Below are 27,011 nucleotides of genomic sequence, written 5' to 3' on the forward strand. Positions count from 1 at the left end.
AACCGCAATTAAAGCATCTATAGGAAAAACAGCTACTGCAAACTGCCGATGGCAAGTGTCCCATAGTTTTTCTGTTGTGCCGTAGTAAGTTATGAAATCAACCTGATTGTCCAAAGATGATTTTATTCTTGAATAAGAGTCAAGACAAATTAAATTATTTTGCTGCACATTATCTCAGGTAAAATGATGGCTTCAGTCTGGTAACAGTCTCTTTAGTGTCCACCAAATGCGTATAGGCTCTTTTCAGAGATTATAAAAGCGATCCTCACTGTAAGAGAGTTCGTCCCCAACATTCTACACTGCAAAGCGGACATAATAGAAGACTAACTTAAAAATTTAACATCCAAAGGACCCAAGCAATTGGTGTCGGCTGACAAAATTGGAGCATCTAAGTTAATTAAGTTAACCAAACTGTCTCTTAGTCTTTATTTGACACCGACGCAATCATAAAAACAGGCGAATTCAATGAATGCGAATAACAGCTAAATTTTTATCAATAAACTAACTATTGTTTGTTCCTGAAGAGAGGTTCAAGTTAGCATTATGCGGATTATGAAACTTTAATCGAATGCAATAAACTACACATTGGGTATTCACAACCTTCGTTGCATCAATCATTAACAATATAAATCAAATAAGCAACGATTGATGAAGAAAGTACAAAACCCTGTTGCATCAATCATTAACAATATAAATCAAATAAGCAACGATTGATGAAGAAAGTACAAAACCCTGTTGCATCAATCATTAACAATATAAATCAAATAAGCAACGATTGATGAAGAAAGTACAAAACCCTGTTGCATCAATCATTAACAATATAAATCAAATAAGCAACGATTGATGAAGAAAGTACAAAACCCTGTTGCATCAATCATTAACAATATAAATCAAATAAGCAACGATTGATGAAGAAAGTACAAAACCCTGTTGCATCAATCATTAACAATGTAAGTCAAATAAGCAACGATTGATGAAGAAAGTAAAAACCCTTAAGTTTGGACAGAAATAATGACGTAGCGCATAAAAATGCGTTCTTGCTGTTTCATTGATTATCATGCTGTGAATTATATTGACAAACTTTACCCTAAAAATCAATTACTTCGGCAAATATGTCATAGTGTTGAAAAGTATTTGCAGTCAAATATTTTGCTTTTTTGTCGTTGTTGCAAAATCGTTAGTTATAAGCAGCTCAATTAAATTTATATTGCTAAGATAATTCTTTTATGTGGCAAACAGTAATGATTTCTTCAACCTCGTGTTGAGAATAAATAAACACAGAGTCTTACGGAAGGCAGCCAAAGCTAACTGAAATGCAGTAAAATTTAAAAGAGGTGGCAACAATGTGCCTTACTCAAATTAATGAATAAAATAATAAATATTTAAAACGTAATGTTTGGAAACAGGTGAAAACGAAAATGGACAAAACCACAAATTGATTGAGAAGCCGGGTTTTTTTGACACATCCAAAAAGGCCAAACAACATTATTATTCATTTAAAAAAATTGAAGTGTACATGATGAACGCGTTAAAATGTGGAAGAAACGAGACTTTTACGTTCTGACGACATCGGCATATTGGTTAGGTACAATAAAGAAGCTAATTATTTATGCAACGATATCCGAATTACAATTTAAATTACGTAAAGTTATGTGGCTCAATTCAAAGATATTTTATATCATTGAGAGGTAAATCAACTTACTTTAATTGAATGGCATTGATTTTGGAATTCATAAAAGTTTGGTGTCTTTTCAAAAGGGAATAGCTATCCACAGAAAATTGCATGATAATTGTGTTTTTTTTCTACCCATATCTTTATATCGTTTTCTCTTTTTTGTATATTACGTTGGTGAAATTTCAAAAGGAAGAGGTCTCAAAAGTCCACACGTGCGCATAAATCTTGATAATGGTTTAATTAGCCGCGCCTTTAGTGGTCCAACTGGCGTCAATTGAGAACAGTACACTTGGCTCTAAGCATCGCCATGTCTTTTATATGATTTTTCTAACAATAAAAACATGCTTGAATTTTTCAAATATTGAATAAGAATTATGCAAACTAGGTGTAAGAAAACGTGTTCTTTCATGACATAACAGCATGAGTCTTGCCACAAAACCTCAACTGATAACATGAAAACACTCCAAATTTATGTTAAACAACCCAGGACATCCCAAAAGGGCTTGGTTCGATCTCTTGGAGGAAAAAACTGTAAAGAAAGGAGAGAAGTGTCGAATTTGACATCAAAACATTTAACATAATGTCTATGTAGATAAGTATTCTTAACAATGCAAAAGATAAGCATGCAGATGGCCTTCAAAGCTTCATCTTTACTAATACAAGTCAATCTTCAAAGGTGTCCCGAAACGTCATCTTCAATATGAGATTAAAGTCAAAGTTGTGATACTTTCTTCCTGCAGCTATTAAAAACAGCGTACTTCTAAACGTAAACAAGTGATTGCCTTTTATATTTCGTGATGACTTCAGTGATGAAAGCATGTTTCCTGTCTTTTTGAACAATCACCCAAGCACTTGCTTGAGGCAAGACAAAGATGACCTTGCGGTATTCCTTATTTCTGTTCTTGAACCTCAAACACAAGAATATAAATACAATGGGAATAAAATAGAGCTGAAGAAGACTTATATCTTAAACATACTTTTGCATTCATAAAAAGAAGTGATTTCCAGATTAGTCATTAATTGCTAGGAAAGCCTGCTGTCTACAATATGTTCCTCAGTTCTATTGTTTGATATTGTCTTGTATACAACTTCAAGAAACATTCTCATAAAATGATTTAGATTTGTATTTAGATAAAATAAATTACCACAATGTAGTTTCATTGAAATAATTCTTTTCTCCAGCTTTTGATTTCTCTTCGCTTGAAATGCATAAAAGCTTTTGTTAACGCATGCGCAGAGAATCTGCAAATGGTCAATGGACGAAAAGCAGATGGGAACATTTCTAATAAGTGAAAAAAAAAGCATTGAATTATTGAATTTTCTGCTTCTAAGGTTTTGAGTGGACATTCTAACTTAATTTGATTATCGCATAGAAAGTCCAAAATCCAAACAAACAGAAATGCAAGCTGCCCTGTGTATGCGCACATGCAGTGCTCAAAACAAACACAAAATGCGTTCTCATTGAAAGTTTATCAACGAGTGCGAAAAACTTTTAGGAGTTGTTTTAATCTTTTGGAGTACGTGCTAATTATTTGTTGTTAACGACACTAATTCGAAGCCTGGCTTGAAAGGGCAGATTCAATATTTATTATTAAATGTTGTGGTTTGAAAAAAGGACAATAACATTTATGCGCAAGAGTCTTTTCTTCTCTAACAATTGTTTGTTGTGCCTGTCACTGCAGTCTAATCGGTCAAGTTTTATTGTTATAAGTATATCACGGATCGTTAAAGGTCTATGTAAGGAAACAAAAAATTGCCAGGGGACACCCTGCAAGGTCGGTTGCTAGCCATTTAGAAGAAACGTCGTCGTTGAGTATAAAAAGCCACATTACGTCCACCGTGTTATTCATGCTACGACAGAGAGCACAAGGGAAGTAGTCTCTTCATTTCGGCAACTGAACAAAAAAAAAGAAATTAAGGTAAGCTTTTTGTTTTCACTCTTGAATGTTAAAATAAAATTTCTCAGTGGTTTTTTTATACGATGAGAAGCATTTCAAAGCAATTTTACACACAGAAGTTGATAAAGCTTAGACGTGAATATCAAATGTTAAACAACAAAAAATGTGTGCGTTAAGAAAGCAAATGTTGTCGAAAAACTTTTTGAAAATCCAAGGCAAACATGGAAGTGCTCTGAGTTTCAGCGACTACATAAATTGAATCAACAAAAACAACAATGAACACAATGAAAAGATTTTCCACGTTGATGGTTGCGTGCATTTAAAGGTAGTTGCACACGGGAAAAATATCTGCCACGTGTTTTTCCAGTTTGTTAGTATAAATGAGGACACAAAGAAAGTGATATACTGAATTGACCAACTGATTTGAAGCGAAATATCTTTTCAAACGGTAAACGCGCATGAAACAGTAAACGACCCGTCACAAATGTACCAAACAAGAAATCTGGACTGAATATGGGAATCATTATACAAAGTTTCAAAATAAAAAGCAATGCGTTACTACAAAGGCTAGAGATCATACCGATAAAGTGCTTTCTCTGATGATTTTAACATTTTATTACAAACGTTTAACAAAATATATTGTACACGTTTTGTCCACTGCTAACAAAGAAGGCGCAAAAAATAGAACAAACAGGTCTTTTTCATCGACAATAAGAGACTCGCTAAAACAAAACAAGCCCTGCCAGTTTTGGAGGATTAGTTTTTGGTAAATGCTTGGCATGTTATGAGATCATTAATTAAAGTACTTATTATAAGATATCTAGAGGTTCAAAGAGTTTCCAGAGCATGAATTTCAAAAAAAGTCAACAAGATCTGAACCCTAACATTTATATAACTTCCCCCATTTGCAAATCACCATCGACGAAGCAACAGAAGAATTAGTTTTTTGTCGATAATCTGTACACCACAAAACCATAGTATATCTGCATCCTTTTCTTAATTTGACAAGTTTTCGAAACCAAAAATTTTGTATCTACAATTTCAACTTTAAAGCAAAGCATTCATTTGCAAACCACCGAATCATTCTTTCATTAGATGTCATCCCATTTCATCAATATTCCCGGACCAATGGTTCAAACTCAAGATGGATTTCAAATACCACTCTACGCCAATTTTCCTGGACGAATCAGCTTTGACAGTGATTCATATGTTGCAGCAACTTGTCAAACATACGAAAACGATCATTCACGCGAGAAAATGAACTCTGCTAACAAGACAAAGGAACGTAGACGAGAACGAAAAGTCATACCAGCATCGGTAAAAAGAAATCGACAACTTCGACGGAACGCAAGAGAAAGAGAACGCCAGTCAAGACTGAATAGCGCCTTCGATGTTCTACGTGGAGTAATACCAGATTATCTCACTGGCAAAGGACCAGAAAGGAAACTTACGCAAATAGAGACTTTACGGTTAGCGCAACATTATATAATGGCTCTAACAGAGCTCTTGCAGGATTCTTCACACAGTTCCACGTGTAATCACCAATGTTATGGAATCACGAACATTTAGATGGGAACATGGGAAAACACAGTCTAATAGGAATGAAGTACAAAAAGTTTAGAAGAGGCTGTAGTCAAATTTTGAATAACTGTTCCGCTAGCCAACTGAAAGAAACTTTTCAGTCGATCGCAAGTTTGTACTCGATAAAATCCAGAATTTTATAAAGATCATGCACGGTCAATATGACCCGGAAAAATAGGAATATTGCCAGACAGGGAATAAGCTGCATAACCACCACATAGCAAAACTCGATCCCTGAATATAAATCAAGGAGAAAATTAAACAGTTTCATGAGCGTAATAACGTTTCATTTGAAACGGTGAAATGAAAAAATCTTCTGCAGTAAGAAAATGTTTTACAGCAAGCATGCAAAGGTAATCGTCGAGCAATTTCAAACTGTTTCATCTCTTTTGTAATCACACAGTAAAACGTACGTTTAATCGTGAATGTCATTGTCCTAAAGTGCTTCAACTTTCTCGTGACAATGGAGTCGCGTTGACAGAAAATTACTCTCGGTGACGAAATATTTTATTAAAATTTTATTATAAAAATTTCATCTCTTTTGTAATCACACAGTAAAACGTACGTTTTATCGTGAATGTCATTGTCCTAAAGTGCTTCAACTTTCTCGTGACAATGGAGTCGCGTTAACAGAAAATTACTCTCGGTGACGAAATATTTTATTAAAATTTTATTATAAAAATAACGAAATATTTAATTTTATTTATAACATTTTAAACTTTTCCGAAAATTTTTAACACTGCAATATAAACGAATGACGTTAACACTTCATCTGAATGATCTGAACGTTCTTCAGAGTCCTGAACACACGGTCGTTGAAACAGAAATGATTTTGTAATGTTGCATTAATTGATGAATCCAGAGCCTATTCTAACTACACAAAAATTCGCTTTTTGTGCGCTGTTGAAACAAACTTCGTGTAGGAAACACAGCTAATGTGCTTGCGTGAGAAATTGTCCAGATCACAGTTTCATTGGTCTTTTATATAACGTATAACTTATTTCTGACGAAAGACAAAATTTTAAACGAAAGCAAGCAATATTAATTAGCATGTTGAATGGTGATGGCTTTTGACCGTTATGTTTTCTACAAATGATCACGTAACAAATAAAATGTTGAAGAATTTCAAGAATATGTTTAAATATGTTTAAATTCTAGAGTAGCTATGTAACGGATCAAATGCACATTCTTAATTACTTCTAATAATTTGAAATCTATTTTTATTAGGTATCAGTAAATGGTACCCATATGAGCGACGTTCCATGTACATGTTACAGTAATAAATACATCGTTCTTTAAAATTATCTCAGCAAAAACGTGATCACCTAAAATGAAGGAAGTCCCCATAATCTAGGGTCAAAATCCTCCAACGATTTTAAACACACAGTAGCATTTGTACACATAGATGGGTCTACTCTAGGGTCGGGAACCATTACAACGCTCATATCAGCTGCGCGAGCAGCAGTAACACCATTGGGTGAATCTTCAAATACCAAAACATTGGCAGGTGAGAGTGGCTTACTTGAGAATCTAGATGCAGCTAACTGAAATATATCTGGGGCAGGTTTTCCATGTTTGAGTTCAACGTCATCTGAACAAACGTAGTGAGAAAAAAGCTTGAATAGGTCGTCTTTATTCATGATTTTAACTTTGTATAGCCAGGTCTTAGAACCAGTTGCTACACAGAATGGGATATTATGAGCATGTAGGTGCCTCACTAATTTCTCAGCTCCTAGTTGAGAAAGAAAATGAATAAATCCTCTTTTAGAATTTTGATGAATTTCATAAAAGGAAATCACACCAATAATTTTTAAACAGGCATAATTTACCTGGCATTGGTTTGCAGTGAGGAAAACATTCTTTCTCCAAAGCAACAGCTTTTTCTAAGAAATCATCAACAGTCATAGGTAAATCCAGAAGTTCAACGGTCATTTTAGCACCATCCTTGGGACTTTTCCCCATTATTTTTGACTTCATTTCCCAAGTAAATACCTTCCCATATTTGTCAGCGATTTTTTGAGTGATTTCCGTGTAAATACTCTCAGTATCTAAAATTAACGACAACAAAAGACATGTTTAAACTCTTGGTTTTCATTACAGTTGATACAAGTTGGTAACTTGACTAATTATGCTTGTGAATATTTTTGAAAAGTTGATTGCTAACAAAGTTTGACATTGAATTTGCAATGGGATGCTAAATTGCCGATTAAGAAAGTTTAAAGTGTGTAAGACCTTGTCGTGCAAAGAATTTAAAACATGGAAATAAGCATTGGGCTGCCAAGAGAAAGTGTCTCGCCAAAGGAAAAATTTCATCCCCATTGCCATCATGATTTTAAATATCTGCAAATACAAGGCCAAACTTTAAATAAAAACAATAACAAGGTATCTCACGAATCAAAATAACAATGATTGTCTTAATTTTAGTTCCTCAGCTCTTCCAAATTTGAGTGGAGATAGAGAGCTGTAACCAGAAAGTCTAAAGGAAGGTAAACTTTAGATAAGAACAGACAGATACTGGCAATTTTTTTTTAATTTTAACTGACATAAATGATATCAATGATTTGTATGCTAAAAATAGTCTTGGATTCAAATGACATAAGGGACTGTATTTATTTTTTTCAATTTAACCAGACATTATCAATTGTGTTCAATACTTTTTCTCTGTTCATTTTTGAAAAATGGACCTCATGGATACATGGGGATACATGTGCACCCAGTGCACCTTCCCGGTTATGGGCCAATTATGTTGGGGACCAGGGGAAAAATATGCCACTGGATGAAAGTTCTTTTGGCTGCTATGGAAAAAAGAAAAGCCAGCACATATGTCATAAAATAGTTAATTCTATTATTTATAGTTTTGCTAAAGAAATTCATTATTCTAAAGCCATCATCTGACAATCAAAATATGAATTCATTGAAAACCAATAAACTCTATTATTTCTGAAAATACCATATAACGTTTTACCAGGAAAAGTAGCAGATTTTAAGCGAAAACCAATTGGCGCGGGGTCCTGCCTGCACCATATGACGTGTAAATTTATATAGCAATAGTTGAAATGAGTGCAATAACTTGCGAAGTATCCCGACTTACTAGGCTATCTTACCTAACAATAATCCATCCATATCAAAAATTACATGCGTTATAGGGGCCAGTTGAGCCTTGTTTTCCATGGTTTTAACATTAAAAGATGAAATACTTTGAACTTTGAATATTGATGAGGTGTACCATTTTAGTTTTTTTGTTTATAATTCCCCCCGGATTTAAAATAATATTTTCTGGGGGGTTATAATAACTTTTTGTGTGATGGCGACCAAAACATTTCAAGGAAAGCGCATTTTGTACAAAAATCTAGGCAAAATTAATTACATTGATGGTTTATTAGCCATGAAAGAAATTGCAAACTTACAGTTCAAAGCCATGAAGATGAACTATCAACCCCCAAATACTTTGTTGTTATGCGAACATTTCCCGGTCTATACCACCGGTATTCGAGACAAAAAAAGTGAAGAAGACGTCAAACATTTAAGAAAATTAGGCGCCGAATTCCATTACACTAATCGCGGAGGACTCATAACCTTTCATGGACCAGGACAGTTGATGTGTTATCCAGTCCTTAATTTAAAATGTTTTACGATGAGCGTTCGATGTTACAACGAAATGTTAGAAGAGGTTGCAATAAAGACATGTAACAGATTTGGTGTAACTGCAAGAAGGACTGTTGATCCTGGAGTTTGGATCGACAATAGCAAGATAGCTGCAATCGGTATGGTTGAAGCGATAGGAAAATTTTGGAAATTTTAATTTTAAAAATATTTTCTACAAAAATAAAATAAAGCCTGTTATAGACTTGCCCGTCAGATTACGTTACTTTGTAGTAAGTTCTGACTTGAAGATTTAACTCGACTGTACAGTCTGCCTCTTACTGGCATTCGTCAACATCATACATAAAATGAAAATGTCATGGTCAAAAGTTACACATATGTATGAATTCCCTACGAAGACAAAATTTACATAGGGGGATTCTTCAACTATGCCAAGGGTGTTTATGATTTTTTTACAAATTGTTCATGTTAATCATTTTAGGATTTCATGTCAGTCGTTGGATAACATCCCATGGATTAGGATTAAATTGTAACATTGATCTAGATTGGTTTGATAATATTGTTCCATGTGGTTTAGTTGGAAAAGGTGTAACATCTCTTTCTGTTGAAACTTGGAAGAACATCACTGTTGAAAAAGCTACTGGACCTTTCCTTAATGCATTTCAAGAGGTTTTTGATTGTGAATTGACAAACAATAATGAAATAGACCTTAATAATAATGTGTGACATAAAGCCATTAAAGAATTAATCTTTAATTTTATTGTTTCAAGTTTTGGGTCTTGGATGTCTAAGCACTATTTAGCAAGCCAACTTTCACTACTGCAATGCAATGTTTTTGTGTTAACCAAAGACAATCATCTTTTCAAAAAATGCATGCAATAATCTGGTATATAGTTTCATATTGAAACAATTAACAGGTTGCCTCTTCTACATGCATATCCAGTTTAGTTATATAATCCATGGCATTTTAAAGGATATTCTGCCATTGTTCTTTTGACCTGCACCACCAATCACCTGCTTTCTGCAATGTTGCAAGTTCTTATGATCAATGTTATAAGGTCCCATTTGACATAGTCAATATTTTCATTTGTTCATGCCGTCCACTTTAAGCATCTAATAAATTGTAAAAATACATCAACTTTAAAGAACTGGGTCGATTATGTAATTCATAAATAGCTCAAAATAAAAATGTGAGACAAGTTATATTTTCCATTAATTTAGTTACTCAATTGAGTGACTGTCATCATGTTGCTTGCATGTTTAAAATTTAAAATATGTTCATACCTTAACTTGGTCAATAAAATAAGCTTAGATTTATATAAGAAATGCAACTGTCCAAGTTATATATGTGAGGTATACTACAAGTTTATGTACTTGCATGTTGCAATGTTTCTAAGCTGATAAAAAAAACAATTGAAATACAATAAAGTTCATCATCAATGAGTTACCTAGTATCTTTGTGTGTTCCTAAACATTTCACGCTGCAGTACCGAGCACCACATTGAACGCATGTGTAATTTGATGGAAATGTGGATGTTGTCAAGAAAATTAAAAAATGTAAAAAAGTTTCTATCAATTCAAAATTTGGGTCATGGTCAAAACATGGTGACAAGAAAACCTCAGGAAATATATTGTCATCTGAACAGCATAAAAGTTATGGTTATGTAAAAAGATATCCACAAACAGAACAAAAGTGACGTTCAGGAAATCTTGAAGGTGGAACACAAGCTGTGACATAGTTTGGTTCTCCATCAACAAATTCTTGTTTCTTAAAAAAATAATTTTTTATTAATATAACTAAGTTATGTATTTCAGAGAAACTTGACACTAGTGGAATGCAAAAACTATACTATTAATTATACCTCTTCTTCAAGCAGTAAAGCAAATGTTTTCTTAAATCTCTAGTGTATAAAAAGTCAAGTGAGGTTAGCAATTAGTTCTTTAATCTATGTTGTAAAAAAAATTCATGTTAATCTGTTTGCTTGCCTTGGTATTCCAATTGATTTTCAATAAACACTATTGACTACTTTAGCTTTACACAATAATGAAAATGTTAGTGGTACCTGTTTAAAATGTTCTCCAGTTCCTTTTTTCCTCTTCTTCTTCTTTTCTTTATCATGTAGTTTATAATAAACAGAAAAGTTTTTCAACATGTGATAGTAATTAAGTCGAAATATCCATAGCAAGTAGTACATTTAATAAACAATTGAAACATATGATAGATAGCGTGTTTTGAATAGTTATCAAATATTTTAGGTCAAATTATCATATAATATAATGATTCAAAGAAAAACAAATTTGGAAAGGCCAAAATTTTTTTCTCATGTTATTGACCTACATAAAATTACATAAAAAAATTCTACCATTGTTTAAGTGCATTTTTATTCATTCATCACATAACATGCACTTCACCTTCTGAAGAATCAATGAATGAAGGAAGCTTTTTGCCTTTTGCAAGGTTGGCATGAGGATCATCACCAAAATTATCCATTTCCAATGCATCAAGCTGTCTTTTCCGACGTCTTTTTCTGGCATACTCATCCAAAACACGTCGACCAGCTTGAGCCTTTTGTCTAGCTAAAAATTCAATGCTTAAGTGTCATACAATTTGAAAAAGTGTTGAAATTACAGAATTGTGTTTTAGCACATTAGTAAATTATTAAACTTTTGGCTCAGTGCGATTTGACTTGCATAAAATATACTAAATGTTAAAAAACAAGCTATTCAACTATAAAAATTGTACAAATTTCAAGGATAGAGGCAATTTATCAATTTGAAGTCTCAACTGTCATTGTTAAACAAATCAAAATTAAGAATTATTTCTGATGTATTAGTAACTGAACTTGGCTGTCGTAATTTATCATAAAAAAATATAACTTACCAGAGGATTTTTCGGGCATAGCTAAACTTAAATCAAAGAACGATTAATTAATTGATATTTATTAATTATTGAAAAGTATACAAGTAAACTCGTCTTTCGTTATAAGAATCTTTAATTTCGTTCCAAATCACTTGAAATGACCCTCCCCTGATCAAGTGTAAATAACAAAAATTAACCATGTAAGTGAATTCACTTCAAATTTCAATTCATCATGTGAAAGTTGTTTCAGTTTTTATATTGGTGTATTTGAAAATCGTTAGTTCATTCAGAGTCATGGCAGAATGTCCAATAGCCAACACAACACGTTCAAATTGGTTTGAGAATCATCCGAAATATCAGGAAATGAAATCATACGGCGGGGAAGAAATATCCATACGGGCGGCAATGATTGTCTACTTGGACTTAATTGAAGTAAAACATTGGTTCGATGTGGAACTACATCACTGCGATGCGATTAAAAGTGTTTATATAGTTGGTAGACCTCTAAAGAAATGCCAAATTGAACTTATTTTACCTGTTGAATCATCCCATTCCTTCACTCATTCAGATCTTATGAAATACATATCTAATATTTGCGAGGCATATAGCAAGATAGACTTATCAGTTGCTCACAAAGATCAGACTATATATGTCGCATTCACAGACAGCAGTTCCACTATAGTTTATTATAAGATGAGTAATGGACTGATAGAACCTGATGAGGTTGGTGATGATAATGCAGAAGTCGACTGCCAAGTGAGATGGAAAAGGAACAGCAAAAACAAACGAAATAAACGTTGATATTTTGGGCCACATTCATGTTGTTTGGAAGTTTGCATTATGTTAATGAATGAGAATGTTTGTTGTATTATGAAAGCCACTATCATTTTCATTGACATTTTATGTCATGTGACAAATTATTCTCTAATGTTTTTTTTATTGGTAATGTACGTACAGATTAGGAACCAATACATTCTTTGTGACTATCAACAATTTTTAAATCAACAAATATTTACAACATCTAATTTACAATAACCAACTTTACTTGTTTAACAATGAAAATGCATACTTTTTACATCAGTTTGCAGTTAGAGTCAGACATTTGAAGACATTGTGAGTTATGTAATTCAGAGAGAAATGAACTCTTATGACACAGAAACATTGAGCATAACAAGAATCTAGCTTTTGGACTGGTAGAAAAGAATATAGCCTGAATCACTTGATTTGTGACCACCAATTGTTAAACCATAAAATTCTTCAAATGTTTGAGGTTCAATTTTCTAAAAAAGAATCGAAATAGTTAATTTTGCAGCACCTACAGTTCTTGTAGATCTTGGTGGCATTCACATACAATTATGTATAATGAAAGTGTTATTTCATCCCTCAGATGAGGGAATATTGCTAGTGTACTAACGTGTGCAAACAGAAAAGATTTAACTGAATGCATGACTTTTTAATGAGAGGAAAACTTGTATGGATTGAAGCTGGTTTAAAGTAAATGGTTTGAACCCAGGAGTATTGTTACATGTTTGTAGATGTAGATCATCCAGGTTAGTATATTCCTGAGAAGGACTGTTTTTCTTGTTGTTGACTGACGTTTTGACAACCTTAGCGGTAGTCATTTTCAGAGTCAAATGAGGAGTAAACGTTATGTTAGCCGTATTTGTTATCTGGTTCTCATTGTCCTACAAACGTCAGTCAACAACAACAAAAACAGTCCTTCTCAGGAATATACTAACCTGGACGATCTACATCTACAAACATGAAGCTGGTTTTATACATAAATCATGACACCACAACATGACGACAATAAAAACACTGTGAAAAAAAGTACGCTTGTTAACTAACATACCTCGACAAGATCGTCGTCAAATAAGAGCCAAAAATCATGACTTTTCACAATGCTTATATAATGTCCACGATTTGGCCCACTATAAGACAAACGACGAGAAACATAATACCATGAGAACTAGATATTTAACTATAAACTTGCAATAGTAATGTAATAAAAACTTTTTGCACTATGCATATATTTTACGCTGTAGTTAGAGGTACGACATCGGATCTTTAGTTTTTACGGTTAAGTTGATTGTTTTACGTCGATAAGTAGCTAATATGGAGCCATACATGTAATGGGTCTTGATACATAATCATGTGTTTTCCTATAAATATGGTCAAAAATAAAAACGCCAAGAAAAAAATCGCATATACATAATTGCACGACTTGCTGTGATTGTAATATTGATGAGCACAACACTAAGTCCAAATGGTTGCTTAAAATAAAGAAGCGAAGGACAGGATTTACGTTCGCAACATTACAGTTCCACAACTCAGATTTAGCCCCCAGACCTAAAAATTCTTGCTGAGGTATTGAAACTAAAATTTAACTATCCTGGAACATTCACTCCAAACCATTTTATCTATGTTCACTAACCGTAAGTAATGTGTCCCTACTTGACTTTCTCTTATCGTCCAAGTTGACCAATCATTCACTTACCTGCCACAATGTACGACAACAGCGACGAGATCATAAAGTCTGTGAGGATTGCATGCATCGTCCGACTACATCGAGAAACAGAAATTCACAGAGCATCAGTTTTCAACAATCAGTCATTTAAAACGTTTTGAATGGTATATAGCTTAGATCTTAATCTAGAAACAATCTAAAATACTTATTGCTATGAAGTCGTGCGAACTTTTATTTAAATCTACAAATGTCATTCTCTGCAAACTTACAGTGTTAAAGAGCCGTAATTCCAACGGGAAAACAACTCTATAAGACAACTTGGTATAACGATTAAGATGCTCCACGTATTTAAATCGTTTCAAATGCAGCGCCAATATTTTCGGAAGTTTCTTAACCCTCATCCTATAGAACAGAGAAATAAGCAATCCATTATGACGTAATGTCTGAAGGAAACAAAGCAATAATATAGCTAGATCACATAAAATATAATTAATGGCATGCTCTATAATGAAACTTATTGCTCTTAAGAAATTTTTGAAGAAACATTTCTTTTGACAACGATAATTCTTTCTGAGATTGCATAGGAAACCATTATATGAATGTTGAATGACGACAGTCGACAGTCTACGAACCTCTTTTGCGCCTCCTGTTTACTTTTACAAATTTCACAGAAATATTTATGTTCGCTACACAATGTTTCAGTCGAGGAAAAACCCCTAAAAAATGGTGCAGATTGCTATGACACTTAAAGCATAGAGAAAAATTCAACAAACTGCAAGTAACGTACCTTAGACAGTGAGTTATAGACGTATTTTGATCCACATCTACCGAGAGATCCAAAAAAGATTCATCTTTGCTGCTTACCTAGAAAAACAAAGTCAATGGAAGGATGAAATAGCAAACTTATTGCTGTTTGATTTGATCAATATTCAGGGGGGGCTTCTAATTATGACAAGCCTTGGTGAGCATGCTTTGACAAACTGTCGTGTGCCTGCACACAAGCACTATGCATGACTTTGATAAGCAGTTGTGGTGATGCACACACAACTCATGACTTTGACAAGCAGTTGTGGTGATGCACACACAACTCATGACATTGACAAGCAGTTGCGGTGATGCACACACAACCCATGACTTTGACAAGCAGTTGTGGTGATGCACACACAACCCATGACTTTGACAAGCAGTTGTGGTGATGCTCACACAACTCCTGACTTTGACAAACAGTTGTGGGGATGCTCACACAACTCATGAATTTGACAAGCAGTTGTGGTGATGCACACACAACATGACTTTGACAAGCAGTTGTGGTGATGCTCACACAACTCCTGACTTTGACAAACAGTTGTGGGGATGCTCACACAACCCATGACTTTGACAAACAGTTGTGGTGATGATGACTTTGACACACACACACATGACATTGACAAACAGTTGTGGTGATGCTCACACAACCCATGACTTTGACAAACAGTTGTGGTGATGCTCACACTACCCATGACTTTGACAAACAGTTGTGGTGATGCTCACACAACCCATGACTTTGACAAACAGTTGTGGTGATGCTCACACTACCCATGACTTTGACAAACAGTTGTGGTGATGCTCACACAACCCATGACTTTGACAAACAGTTGTGGTGATGCTCACACAACCCATGACTTTGACAACAGTTGTGGTGATGCTCACACAACCCATGACTTTGACAAACAGTTGCGGTGATGCTCATTGACCAGTTGTGATGCTCACACAACATGACCAAACAGTTGTGGTGATGCTCAAACAACCCATGACTTTCAAAAAGAGTTGTGGTGATGCTCACACAACCCATCACTTTGACAAACAGTTGTGGTGATGCTCACACTACCCATCTTTGACAAACACTTGTGGAGATGCTCACACTACCCATGACATTGACAAGCAGTTGTGAGGATGCCCACAATACCATTGACCATGACAAAGAGGGCAGTGAGAAGCCAAGTGCCTACACTATTTATCAGGGGCAAAGTCAGCTAGCAAGTCTAGTGGTGCTATGTATGTAGTTATTTTGACATTCACTGTAAAATCAATGGATTTCTAAAGAAATAAATAATGCAAATGATCAAAAACGTACAAAGCACGAGCAAGTTTGTGGGTTGGCAATACAACATTATTATTAGAGTGTCAGCATTATGAGATAGTTGATTTAGAAAAAAATATTATTTTGATTTTACATACTGTTTCACAAGACAAACAGCGTGTTTCATTTGTTAGAGTTCCTTCAAATAACTCATGAATCCATGTTTCTTCGTGACTCTGTGGTACATTACTGCTACTTGCCATTGATGAGCTAATGGTCCCATTGCTTCTGCTACTGGCTGTACTGCTAACACTTCCATGTCGTACAAGCTTTTCTTTTTCTTTTTGCTTTTCACCTAAAATTTCAACGAAACAACAGTTGCAAGATACACTTACAGAACACAAAAATGTAGAAAACATAATCATAGAGAGTACAAAAAGTTTTTGGGCTTACTTTGCAATAAATCTCCAATTGTATTTAAGAGATAATTTAAAAATTCATGAGCATCTTGTTGCATGTAGTTATCAAAAACATCTAAATGATAAAGCAAAGTATACTTAAAAAATGAAAAATATCAAGGAAAATGCAAAAAATTTACATTAAAAACTGCATTTTGTACAGTATGTATCTCATGAGATTACTTATGGGGAAAATTATGACAGAAACTTCCTCCTTTCCTCACCATTTTCCTTTCTTAATCTTGCAACAAACTTTTTGGGAGCTAAAACTCCAACCTTTCTCTTTTGTGAAGATATGTTTCCAAACAAGTCACTGAGGCAAGTAAGCAACGTCTCTTTCCGTTTATTCTGTGGTTTATATGCAAGAACTTTATCTCGAAATGGCTGACAAAAGTAGAGTGCTTGAAGAACCGAATTGCAATAACATGTGTTGCCAAACTAAAATTGAATAAAAAATTCATTTGACATGAAGCTAAAACATTGCAAATGACAGCTTCAGAATATTGAACACAAGGAAGTGAGCACATCAATATCTTGCTAGCAAAATCAGCATAATACATCAAAGACATTGGCAATTCTGAACTTGATCATTTGCTCTTTCACTTTGAAACTTTAAGGATGGAACAAGTTGTATAAGGATTACAATGATTCTACTGTTTGGAAATGTTAAGAAAGGAATGTAAAGTACATAATGATGTGCAAAATGTGCAAGAACAGACATCTCGAATTATGTTAAATGATGTGCTATCTCGTAATTTTCTTCTGTTAACCTGCTAAGTAAAATTATACTTCACAATATCAGCAGAATGACTCACATTTACAAGTCCAAAATATTTCTCGTTTATAGGAAACTCTTCGCCAATTTCTTTTTCCAATTGCGATGAATTCACTCCCTAGAGTTTGGAATTACAGGCGAAAATCCAGTCACAAATTGTTAAGCACATATTTGCACATTTTTCAAGATTCTACATCAAAACTAACTTACCATGGCTAAACAGCTCTTCATCAGGGCATAAGTTGAAAAGTTCTACAAAATTTGCCAGTTACGTCGAGAGAAAAGACATATTTTGACTTTGAAAATTGAAATTACTTTATAGTTTAGTTAGACTTAGACAAAAATCGTGAAATTTCATGATTCGTTAACGGATAGTGTACCTCGTTATCCCTACTTGACGTATCGAAGACAGTCAGGGATAATTATGTATTTGATGTGGCCACGTATATCCAGTGACCACGTATATTTTAGTCGACGTTACATTTTCCAAATCTTTCAGAAAAGAGACTTCACACAATTTTCAACAACAACATTAGCTTAAAGATGTAGGAAGCGTGAAGCTGACAGCATCAGGTATTCCCTGCCCGTGAGTTGGCTTTGAAAGTGATAGATGAAATGTCTTAATCATATTATCCACACCCGTAAGTCAAGCAGAGATCTACAATAAAAAGCTGTGCCATTTAATCGCTATTCCGGTTATTACAAAACAATCCTTCAAACGAAGGTAGGGTAAGCAGTAAAACAGTATTAAATTTTTCAATTGACAGGTGGAGAAATGGGCTAGTCGAACTTTTTGCAATGTCAAAATGTCGCCCTTCATTCCAACACAAAGGGCGTGTTTAATTTCTAAAAGCATTGGTTCAAAATAGCAACAAGAAATGAAAATATTCTCTGGGATACGGAAACACAAACTAAAAAAAAGAAACGTTACGTTATCAGAGAACTATAATTTAGCAGACGTAACTGTATATTTACACGTGTTTTATGAATCCTCTGGGATTTTCAACAACTAGCAGATCTTATAAATCATATGTATTCGTACAGTCGAATTTTGTCAATTTGAGCAAAAATTCCACACATGATACTGTGTTTCGTTAAATCATTCATTTATCTATTTTGCTACGTCCTAATTTGCATCGTACCGATGAATTTGGATTTTTTTACTTGTGTCATAAGCTATGTAAACTAATACGAATAAATAAAATCCAAAATTACATTCGGACCATTATATCTAAACTCTACTCGAAACTATATTTTATACCTATTTGCATCTCCGAACATTTACTGTGGTTTCTTTAGTAACAACTTTCACGTTTTTCGAAGCGCTCCGCAAATTCTTCCGTTTCATTCTTGAAGCACATTTCGACGAAGCATCGTGATTTGCATTACACTCAGCAGACTTTGGAATTTCTGCTCTTTTCGACGACGAACTTTTTGTCCTAGCTGAAAATATTAGTAAATTTTTTATGACAGCAGTAACGTACTCAACTCTAATTCGCTAATTGTAATTTTCAAAGACTTTTTAGTGAAAATCGTCTAAAAAAAACCCATTTATTATTCTTTATAAACTGTACTCAAAACATTTTTTGTTTTTTACATAGCAAAAAATGTGTAAATTGGCATCGTAATCCATTGTGAATAATGCTACACTGCTGCAGTTAAAACAAAGCTACTATCTTAAGACTTTGAAATTTTCAGCTTATACTCCATGGTGATTATCTTGAAATTACGTATCAAAACTTAATGCGAGTTATTGAAGGAAATTGCAAACAACTGAATAATTAAATAATTAATACTGGATTAATACTGAATAATTAATACTGGATTTTGAGCTATGTTGGATAGTTTAAATTATCCTACCTGACGAAAGTTTGCACTCGGCTTTGTGTCGAGATTTCCACGCTTTCATTTTGCAATTTCGACTACAGAAGAAAACTTGCTTACAGCGAGTGCACGAGGAAAGGCGAACAGCTAAGGAACGACCACATTCGTAACAATAACGAAAGCGACATATGCTTATTATTTGCCGGTTGTTGCTCGAGTTGAGCGATAGTTGAGAGATGTTCATGACGTCAACAGACGAATAAACGACAGTAACACGCAATCCACAATCTGAAAATCGACCATCGCTGAACGAAACACGTGACATAGTTTCAGAACTTTCATCAAAAGTTGACGCCTGTTATGGAACAACAACAATAAGAAGCAAAAATTTGTAACGCGTAAAAGAAGCATCTCGTTTATAAATGAAACAGAAGAAAACTTCATTGAATCAAATGAATCAATCACTCAAAGAAATAAATAATAAAAAGTGTTATCTACAACCACATTGAAGCTACTTTACGACTTTATCAGCAATGTATGATAAAAAAAACTATCATTAGACAAATCTACAGTATACATACCAAAATATTTGAAGGGTTCGCTTTACTTTTGCCATCCTCCATTACGGTTTCGTCCAAGTGAAAACTCAGTGGACGATCGATGTGTTTCTTGTGTATGTCCTTGCAAGATTCCATCTTCAGCGCTATAAGCAAAAATAACTAGCATTCCTTAAATCATCCATTGTTAAAATAAAGATTCTATAATTGAGAACATGGTTTATTTTATTCAATGAAGAGAAGGAACTTGGGTATGAAGACTTGACTCGTTATTTCCGAAGAAAGGCAGAATCAAATAATACAACGGACTAATTTAACTTCACGTAAAAACTTATTCCTTTTGTATTGTTGTATTTAGATATGTAACAAAACATATACAACGGACATTTGTCGAACGTAATCTTTGAAAAATTCCGATGATTCTGATACATAAATGAAGCAAAGTACGTATCATCAGCACTTCCAATTTGCATGAAATATTTACAATCCACTCACATCTTGCACAAGATAATTGTTCTTCGAGTAGTTTCTTTTCCCTCTTCAGAACGTGCGCTCGAAGTAAATCTGCCAGATGATCAAGCATCTTTCGTCTAGACTTTAAAACTTTTCTTTCATATGATGACAGCGAATGATACGGCGTTTTAGATATTCTTTGATCCTGCAACACAGAATCGGGATCATTCATGTAAAAAGTTGTGTTGTAAACATAAGGGAAGTCAGGTAATCCATCTGAGTGAAAACCACATACAACAAAATAGCATCTTCAAAGTCAAATACTTATTCTGAAGGCCTCAAAAGTGCAAAAATTACCTAGCAAAAGTCATGCTTTAAAGGAGATTTTATATTGTGAAGAAATTGATAATTATTGATAAGTAAATACTTCCATTGACAATGTTGTGGAGGAATTGATAATTATTGATAAGTAAATACTTTCATTGACAATGTGGAGGAATGGATAATTATTGATAAGTAAATACTTTCATTGACAATGTAGTGGAGGAATAGATGATGGTTGATAAATACTTTCATTGACAATGTTGTGGAGAAATGGATGATTGTTGATAAGTAAATACTTTTATTAACAATGTTGTGGAGAAATGGATGATTGTTGATAACGTTAATACTTTTATTAACAATGTTGTGGAGAAATGGAGAAAAGTTGATAACGTTAATACTCTTATTGATAATGCAGTGGAAGCATGGATAATTGTTGACAAAGCAAAGATTTTTAGTGATAATGCGCTGGAGGAAAGGATAATTGTTGATAGGGTGCATACTTTTATTGACAATGTTTACCAGGTGAATTTTGAATTATTCAATAGTAAATCTGACAGTCACAAACCTGATAAAAAACGTTGTACGCATAATCCACAACTGTGCCAGGTGGCCATTTATCATTGATAGTAATTGGAGCAAGGATATTAGCACCGTTTCGTATCAAATTGTTCACCTGTCGTATAGAGACAAACAAAAACACGTAGGCATGTGAATTAGATTGTAGTTTAATTTACAATCTTTGTATAAACAACATCTCTTGCATTGAAATGAAGCCATATTTGACTTTACATGTATACCAGGCGAATTCGGTCGACAAATTTCCGTCGTTTCTCCGCAGTAAATGAAATTGCTGCACATAAAGACGACCCAACACCACACTTTAAAGGTAAACTAGCATCAGCTTCATGTTCGAGGAGAGTTTCCACAGCCTGGAAATGAGAGTCAAAAAATCAACACATTTAGATACAGTCTTAATTACCAAATAACCCTTATTGACACTGACCATGTTTATGAAAGCAATGAAAGAAAATAATAACAAGACAAAACAATGCATGCTCACCAAATCATTACCACTTCCAATAGCAAGTGACAATGCAGAATGACCGTTACATAACATATTTGGATCAGCTTCATATTCCAACAAAAGTTTGATGACATGATTTGCCTTCTACAGTAAAAAGACAACACATGTTTACAACGTCAAGTAGAATCACCCGTATTGAGACGCCACCCACTTCAGAAAATTTTATTTAAGCTACACATCGTACGCGAAATCGCTTCTCTTTATCCATTGGCGGTTACAAGGGGAGGGACTCCCCGATAATTTTGATAGATTAAAAATCCTACGCCAAATCCCTCCAATTACACCTACATAACATAACTGTAATGTTAAACAATGACTATTTGATAGATTTCTCTACAGTACACGTACCAGCAGACGCATTAAGCCATGTGTGTGTATGATTAGTGTATGTAGGAATACTTAAATTGCACTTCTGAGGATCAAAAGCCCCATGATCTCCTTAAAAATCACATGCCTTGAGGACGAGCCCCCTCGACCACCCCCTCCAATATTTCATAAAGTGTCCGCCACTGCCTTTATCATAAAAATATGGATTCTTAACTCATTTTTCAAGCGATATAATACGAATCTATTTTAATCAAAAATTTTTGAACATGTCCTACTTCATCGTCATCCTCCCGACAACAAGCTGTGTGCAACGGTGTGCGGCCATTCTCTACGCCAGTAAATGCGAAATCCCTCATATTAGGATCAGCTCCAGACGTCAGCAACAGTTTCGAAATAGTAAAAGAGTTAGACGGCAACGCAACAGCAATGTGCAACGGTGTTATACCTAGTTGCTAAACGAAACAGAGAAATGAGAAAATGTCGAAAACAATTGCTTTCTACATGATAGAAATCTCGCTGTGAATTTACTAAATGATGTAACTTATAACTACCTCTGACGACAGTCGTGCGTTTGGATCCGCGCCTTTTTCAAGCAAGAGCGCCACGACCGGTGCATCAGCAGCTTTGATGGCAAAAAATAAAACAGGCATTGGGAGTGAGGATGCATTGGGGCTTGCTCCACGCTTTAAAAGGAGTTGTACGGCAGCTTCCAAATGTGGACGCCTGCAAATACACTGTACAAATATAACAGGAAACAACGCGTTGTTTGCAAATTAAGAGTTGTATAAGCTATATAATTTTATTTTGTTAAGCAGTAGAGAGAACTGTACAATGTATGTGTTGTATGAAGCAAAGATTGTTTAACACGAGAGAAGATAGTATGAACTGCACAAGGGGAAAGGATCTACGATGGTTTTTGTGGAGGATGTTTTGGCTGGATAAGATTTCGGTGGCCAATTGTCGTCGTACCATATTACACTTTTTTGTCAAATACTGTACCTTTTTTATTAAATACCCTTTTATTATGATTGGAAGTGTGCGTCATTAAACGCTAATCACAAATTTAATTACTTGGTAGAATTAGTATTTTGTTAGAGATTTGGAGCCCCTCTCGCAGCCCATCCAGCGAAAGCTAAGAAGGCCGAACACCTCCGCACCCTTTCAGTAAATTCATCTCTGTGTACTGTAGCACTGATTACATGATAGACAATAGTTGAAAGAAATATGGACTGGGTATATGTAATTGGACGTATTGTACAGGAATACGAACTGTATAAGTACTACAATGTGTAGCAATATGCATGGCTTGCCGAGTGGTACGGATCTAGCTGGCTCACATATGGCGGAGTGTCGAAGTATACCAGTAGTTAATCATTAAAAATTGTAAAATAGTATGGATTATAATGGTACGAATGGTATATGGATGTGTAGAAAGCAGTATGGATTCTTTGGGGATTAATTTGTTCATAAGCACGAGTGCTAATTTCTTGAGCGCTAAAACACGTACCACAGAAGAATATCAGAATTGAAGAATCATCTGCAGTTAAAGTAACTCGCTCAACACATACCTTTGTTGGGCAAGTAGTCTTTTCTTGCTTTGCTTACAGCTGTTTAGACTATCCGTCTCATCGTCCGTGAATGGTGACGACAACGAGCTGCTGATGACGTTTTGTAAACTGTATTGCAGTGATTGCTCTCCATCTTCACAAGATGAAGTAATGTTCAAATCACTTATCTCTAAGGAGCTGCAGTTTTCGACATGAGACGGATTATTTTCGTGACAATGTTTTAAACTGGGGGAGGTTCTTCCACTTAAAAAATCATAAATGAACAATTGTTTATCTATTGAATCAGGAGAATGGTTTGTCCATTTTTTCATCGAAGGACTTTTATCGACAAATCTACGGTCCGTGGAGAACATTCTGACATCAGATTCATCGGAAAACTGAGCGGATTTCAAAGTATCATTGAGGCGAGATTTTGTATGACGGGGGCAAAAACACTTCATTTCATCAGCAATTGGATAGAGTTTTTTTGTTGAAGGAAACAACTGATCACTTTCCCGGGATTCGTAAAGTTCAAGTTTATCTCTAGTGTGAACATCCATCTTAAAGTTTTTGTGAATATCACGTTTAATTTCCAACGGTTTATTTTCCACCTTATTTCTTGAAATGGAATTTCTTGAATCAGAAACCCTTTCGTCGTCGTGATAGACTGGCTTTCGTTGTATGAATGTACCATTATCCGTGTCCCAACGCACACTATTTAATAGATTCTCTTTACTTAGTGTTTCGCCAATATTTTTCTTCCATGTGTGTTTTGTATAAAATAGAACATGACAAGCAGCAAGCGGTGATAAACCTTCATAGTTCAGTTTGTTTATATCCGCTCCATAATCAAGCAAAGAATTGATGACATCTTTGTGGCAATTTACCTAAAATTATTGCTCAACAATTACATCATATCTTCAGATGACAACATATGCATGACTGCATACGGAGTAAATTGACCATGGAATAGAGCAAGACTGATTTTTCCCCATCTTACATTAACAATGGTTAGAAATAAGTAGTTATTAAAATAATTTAAAATGGGGTGTACATGCTACATTTTAGGTGTCGATGTCAGTATGGGCAGAACATTGATATTTGGGAGGGGGAGGGGTGCTGTATTCTTGTATTCATATTTTGTAATCCGTAAACACAATTGATTTCAATAGAAACTAATAAAGTAAAACATGCATGTATGAATAATACCCCCTCCCTCAAAAAAAATTATCAATGTTCCGCCGCCTTGGTCTTGGTGAAATCACTAACACCACTGTAATAATCATATGCCATATATTATTTATAAAAATTATTAAAAACTCCTTATTTTATATCTCAATAAAACGTATCTAGGCACCCTTGCACAAGGGAATAGAAAGATCAGTAATTGAGAGGGGGGGGTTCATATTTAACAAATACATGTTATAATCCATTGAAAAAAATAGATTTCAATGGAACTGAACACTGAATGTCATGCATATATGAATATGACCACACACCCCAACTATCAATTGTTCATGCCTTTGCATTAAGATGACATTAAGTTCTGCCAGTGTAAATCTATGCATACAATGATTCAATTTTTATTCTAGATTAAATACACACACACATACCGAAGCAGCAAGTAATGCCGTAAAACCTGTTTTATCAGCAACATCAACATGAACCAATCCTTCCTCAAGCAACTCAATGACTCGCATCCAATCACCATCACCAGATGCTAGAAGAAGCTCTTCACTAGCTAACTCACATGGACCTTTTTTATGATTAGAAAAATTCCTCCCTCCATTGATAATATCAGAAAGAAGAGACATTTCAGATACTTTCTCATGGAGTAAGAATGAATCTTGTGTTATCTCATTCTCTTCAATGTCCATGAATAATGGAGATTCAGAAATGGCTGAATTCACTTGTCTAACATTCAATGGAACATTATTTCCAGCATTGACAACATATTCAGAAAAATGTTGAAATAAGAAAGCATTGTTCATAACAATACATAATTTGATCAATTTTTCCCCATGCCATAAGCCAATGTCTTGTGCACCATTATTATAAAAAACTACCCCGGGACCATTTCGTTCATCATTTTTGTACATACCCTGAAAATATGGAGCATATGAAAATATGGAGCACATGAAAATGTAACCATAGCAGAAACTAATCAAACATTTAACTTTTAAAGTGCAAACCTTAAATTGTTTTAAATCTGAAAAATGAAAACACCCGTATCCTTCCTTGTGATCATGAGAGAAATTTCCCTCAAAGTGAGTTCCATTGGGCCAAAAATATCTCCCTTTTCCATGTCTTTTGTCATTTGCAAATGTACCTTCATATACCTAAATGTAGTATGTATATCCTGAATTCTACATTTACAACACTCTCGTGCTCAGATGTTTACTTGATTCGCAAACAATAAAATTTGCAAAAAAGCAACAAATAGATAAGATGAAGAACATTTGTTTATCACAAAAAAAATCTTAAACATTTTGTAGTCAACAGACACTGCCATGAAATTGGACCTGGGAAAAGTGGGGGGCTTAATTGGCTGCTAAGACTTGGATTTATCAAATTTACTGCATCTCAGTACAAATGATTCTTTGTACACAAGAGAACGTTGACATGCATTATCTCCCTCTCTTTTCAATGTCATTAGACTCATTGTAGTAATAAAACTGTAATATAATTCAATAATTACGAAATGCAGAGCTAGGTTTTCATGCATGCAATTGAAGATAAAGAAAGTACACTTCGTTCATAGCCAAATCATTTAACGTATCTGCAAATGACTCATCAAGTTTTTTAAGATCAATTTAACAAATAAAGCAGTAATTCTTTTAACGTGAATGCAATATAACGATTAACGACCACTTAAAATTTGATCAAACATTGTTTACTAAAGTTATCCTTATTGTTTGACAACTAAAGTTGCTTCATTGCGTACCTCGCCATTTGCCCAAGTATGTCGACCATGGCCTTCTCTTAAGTCACACCGAAATTCTCCGATGTACGAAGAACCATCAGGCCATTTTTGCTTTCCTCTACCATGTCTTCGATTCTCAAAAAACTCACCATCATAGGAAGCTCCGTTAGCCCACGTAAAAATACCGTGACCACTTCGTTTCTGATGCGATGCACGAGTGTCTTTCTTCACTAATGTACTCGAATTGAGTTTGTCAATTTGACTACAGGTAAGCGTGCATTTTGCTATCATCCTTTTTTCACGTTTAACAGAGAAAAAAATTTAACTTCAATAGTCTTAAAAGTAACGTTTGTTGTAACCATATCGACAGTTTTCGTACTTTCAATACATCGACCCATTCATTGACAAGAAAAATAGACCAGTAAACACAATGAGAATTAACCAATCATAGAACAGGGTTTTAACCGATAGATTATACTTGCAGTACGACTTGGTTGGTCTTGGTTTCAATTGGTGTATAGGAAAAGAATAAAGTTAATTTTATATTACATTGCAAGACAGACAGGAACGTGTGGTGAAGACAAAGCAAAGCTTAG

At 34.5% G+C, this 27,011-nt stretch overlaps 7 protein-coding genes and 1 long non-coding RNA gene across 8 annotated transcripts; 4 read left to right on the forward strand and 4 right to left on the reverse strand.

Annotated features, from left to right (window-relative positions):
• The first annotated feature begins 1,250 nt into the window (after positions 1 to 1,250).
• Positions 1,251 to 2,829, forward strand: LOC124446335. Its single transcript, XR_006948402.1, has 2 exons — positions 1,251 to 1,688; positions 1,865 to 2,829. It is a non-coding gene; the product is annotated as an uncharacterized LOC124446335 (long non-coding RNA).
• A 1,839-nt stretch (positions 2,830 to 4,668) lies between these two features.
• Positions 4,669 to 5,142, forward strand: LOC124445162 (helix-loop-helix protein ngn-1-like). Its single transcript, XM_046995867.1, has one exon. The coding sequence runs from the start codon at positions 4,669 to 4,671 to the stop codon at positions 5,140 to 5,142; it is 474 nt and encodes a 157-aa protein (XP_046851823.1).
• Positions 5,143 to 6,173: 1,031 nt separating this feature from the next.
• Positions 6,174 to 8,404, reverse strand: LOC124446804 (pseudouridine-5'-phosphatase-like). Its single transcript, XM_046997683.1, has 3 exons — positions 8,259 to 8,404; positions 6,984 to 7,202; positions 6,174 to 6,886 (listed from the first exon to the last, which is right to left on the reverse strand). The coding sequence occupies exons 1-3, from the start codon at positions 8,323 to 8,325 to the stop codon at positions 6,480 to 6,482; spliced, it is 693 nt and encodes a 230-aa protein (XP_046853639.1). The 5' UTR covers positions 8,326 to 8,404; the 3' UTR covers positions 6,174 to 6,479.
• A 44-nt stretch (positions 8,405 to 8,448) lies between these two features.
• LOC124446902 (putative lipoyltransferase 2, mitochondrial) lies at positions 8,449 to 9,512 on the forward strand. The gene is made up of 2 exons (XM_046997787.1): positions 8,449 to 8,918; positions 9,239 to 9,512. The coding sequence occupies exons 1-2, from the start codon at positions 8,459 to 8,461 to the stop codon at positions 9,481 to 9,483; spliced, it is 705 nt and encodes a 234-aa protein (XP_046853743.1). The 5' UTR covers positions 8,449 to 8,458; the 3' UTR covers positions 9,484 to 9,512.
• Positions 9,494 to 11,769, reverse strand: LOC124446903 (zinc finger HIT domain-containing protein 1-like). The gene is made up of 7 exons (XM_046997788.1): positions 11,639 to 11,769; positions 11,170 to 11,334; positions 10,821 to 10,867; positions 10,620 to 10,658; positions 10,434 to 10,525; positions 10,206 to 10,286; positions 9,494 to 9,870 (listed from the first exon to the last, which is right to left on the reverse strand). Exons 1-7 carry the CDS (start codon positions 11,655 to 11,657, stop codon positions 9,849 to 9,851), a joined length of 465 nt encoding a protein of 154 aa, XP_046853744.1. The 5' UTR covers positions 11,658 to 11,769; the 3' UTR covers positions 9,494 to 9,848.
• Positions 11,770 to 11,822: 53 nt separating this feature from the next.
• Positions 11,823 to 12,537, forward strand: LOC124446386. Its single transcript, XM_046997229.1, has one exon. It carries the CDS (start codon positions 11,912 to 11,914, stop codon positions 12,416 to 12,418), a length of 507 nt encoding a protein of 168 aa, XP_046853185.1. The 5' UTR covers positions 11,823 to 11,911; the 3' UTR covers positions 12,419 to 12,537.
• Positions 12,538 to 12,590: 53 nt separating this feature from the next.
• On the reverse strand, positions 12,591 to 17,862 carry LOC124446385 (ubiquitin carboxyl-terminal hydrolase 12A-like). The gene is made up of 11 exons (XM_046997228.1): positions 17,587 to 17,862; positions 17,417 to 17,494; positions 16,826 to 17,039; positions 16,597 to 16,677; positions 16,302 to 16,498; positions 14,872 to 14,948; positions 14,717 to 14,800; positions 14,354 to 14,486; positions 14,115 to 14,179; positions 13,470 to 13,548; positions 12,591 to 12,897 (listed from the first exon to the last, which is right to left on the reverse strand). The coding sequence occupies exons 1-11, from the start codon at positions 17,605 to 17,607 to the stop codon at positions 12,796 to 12,798; spliced, it is 1,131 nt and encodes a 376-aa protein (XP_046853184.1). The 5' UTR covers positions 17,608 to 17,862; the 3' UTR covers positions 12,591 to 12,795.
• A 441-nt stretch (positions 17,863 to 18,303) lies between these two features.
• LOC124446384 (ankyrin repeat and MYND domain-containing protein 1-like) lies at positions 18,304 to 26,913 on the reverse strand. Its single transcript, XM_046997227.1, has 13 exons — positions 26,437 to 26,913; positions 25,685 to 25,831; positions 25,106 to 25,594; positions 23,514 to 24,379; positions 22,497 to 22,668; positions 22,221 to 22,397; positions 21,595 to 21,702; positions 21,332 to 21,463; positions 21,100 to 21,207; positions 20,253 to 20,415; positions 19,782 to 19,903; positions 19,237 to 19,555; positions 18,304 to 18,819 (listed from the first exon to the last, which is right to left on the reverse strand). The coding sequence occupies exons 1-13, from the start codon at positions 26,704 to 26,706 to the stop codon at positions 18,638 to 18,640; spliced, it is 3,255 nt and encodes a 1,084-aa protein (XP_046853183.1). The 5' UTR covers positions 26,707 to 26,913; the 3' UTR covers positions 18,304 to 18,637.
• Between the last annotated feature and the right edge of the window lie 98 nt (positions 26,914 to 27,011).

The sequence above is a fragment of the Xenia sp. Carnegie-2017 genome, unplaced genomic scaffold (assembly GCF_021976095.1).
Source record: "Xenia sp. Carnegie-2017 unplaced genomic scaffold, XeniaSp_v1 HiC_scaffold_22, whole genome shotgun sequence".
Classification (NCBI taxonomy): domain Eukaryota; kingdom Metazoa; phylum Cnidaria; class Anthozoa; order Malacalcyonacea; family Xeniidae; genus Xenia; species Xenia sp. Carnegie-2017.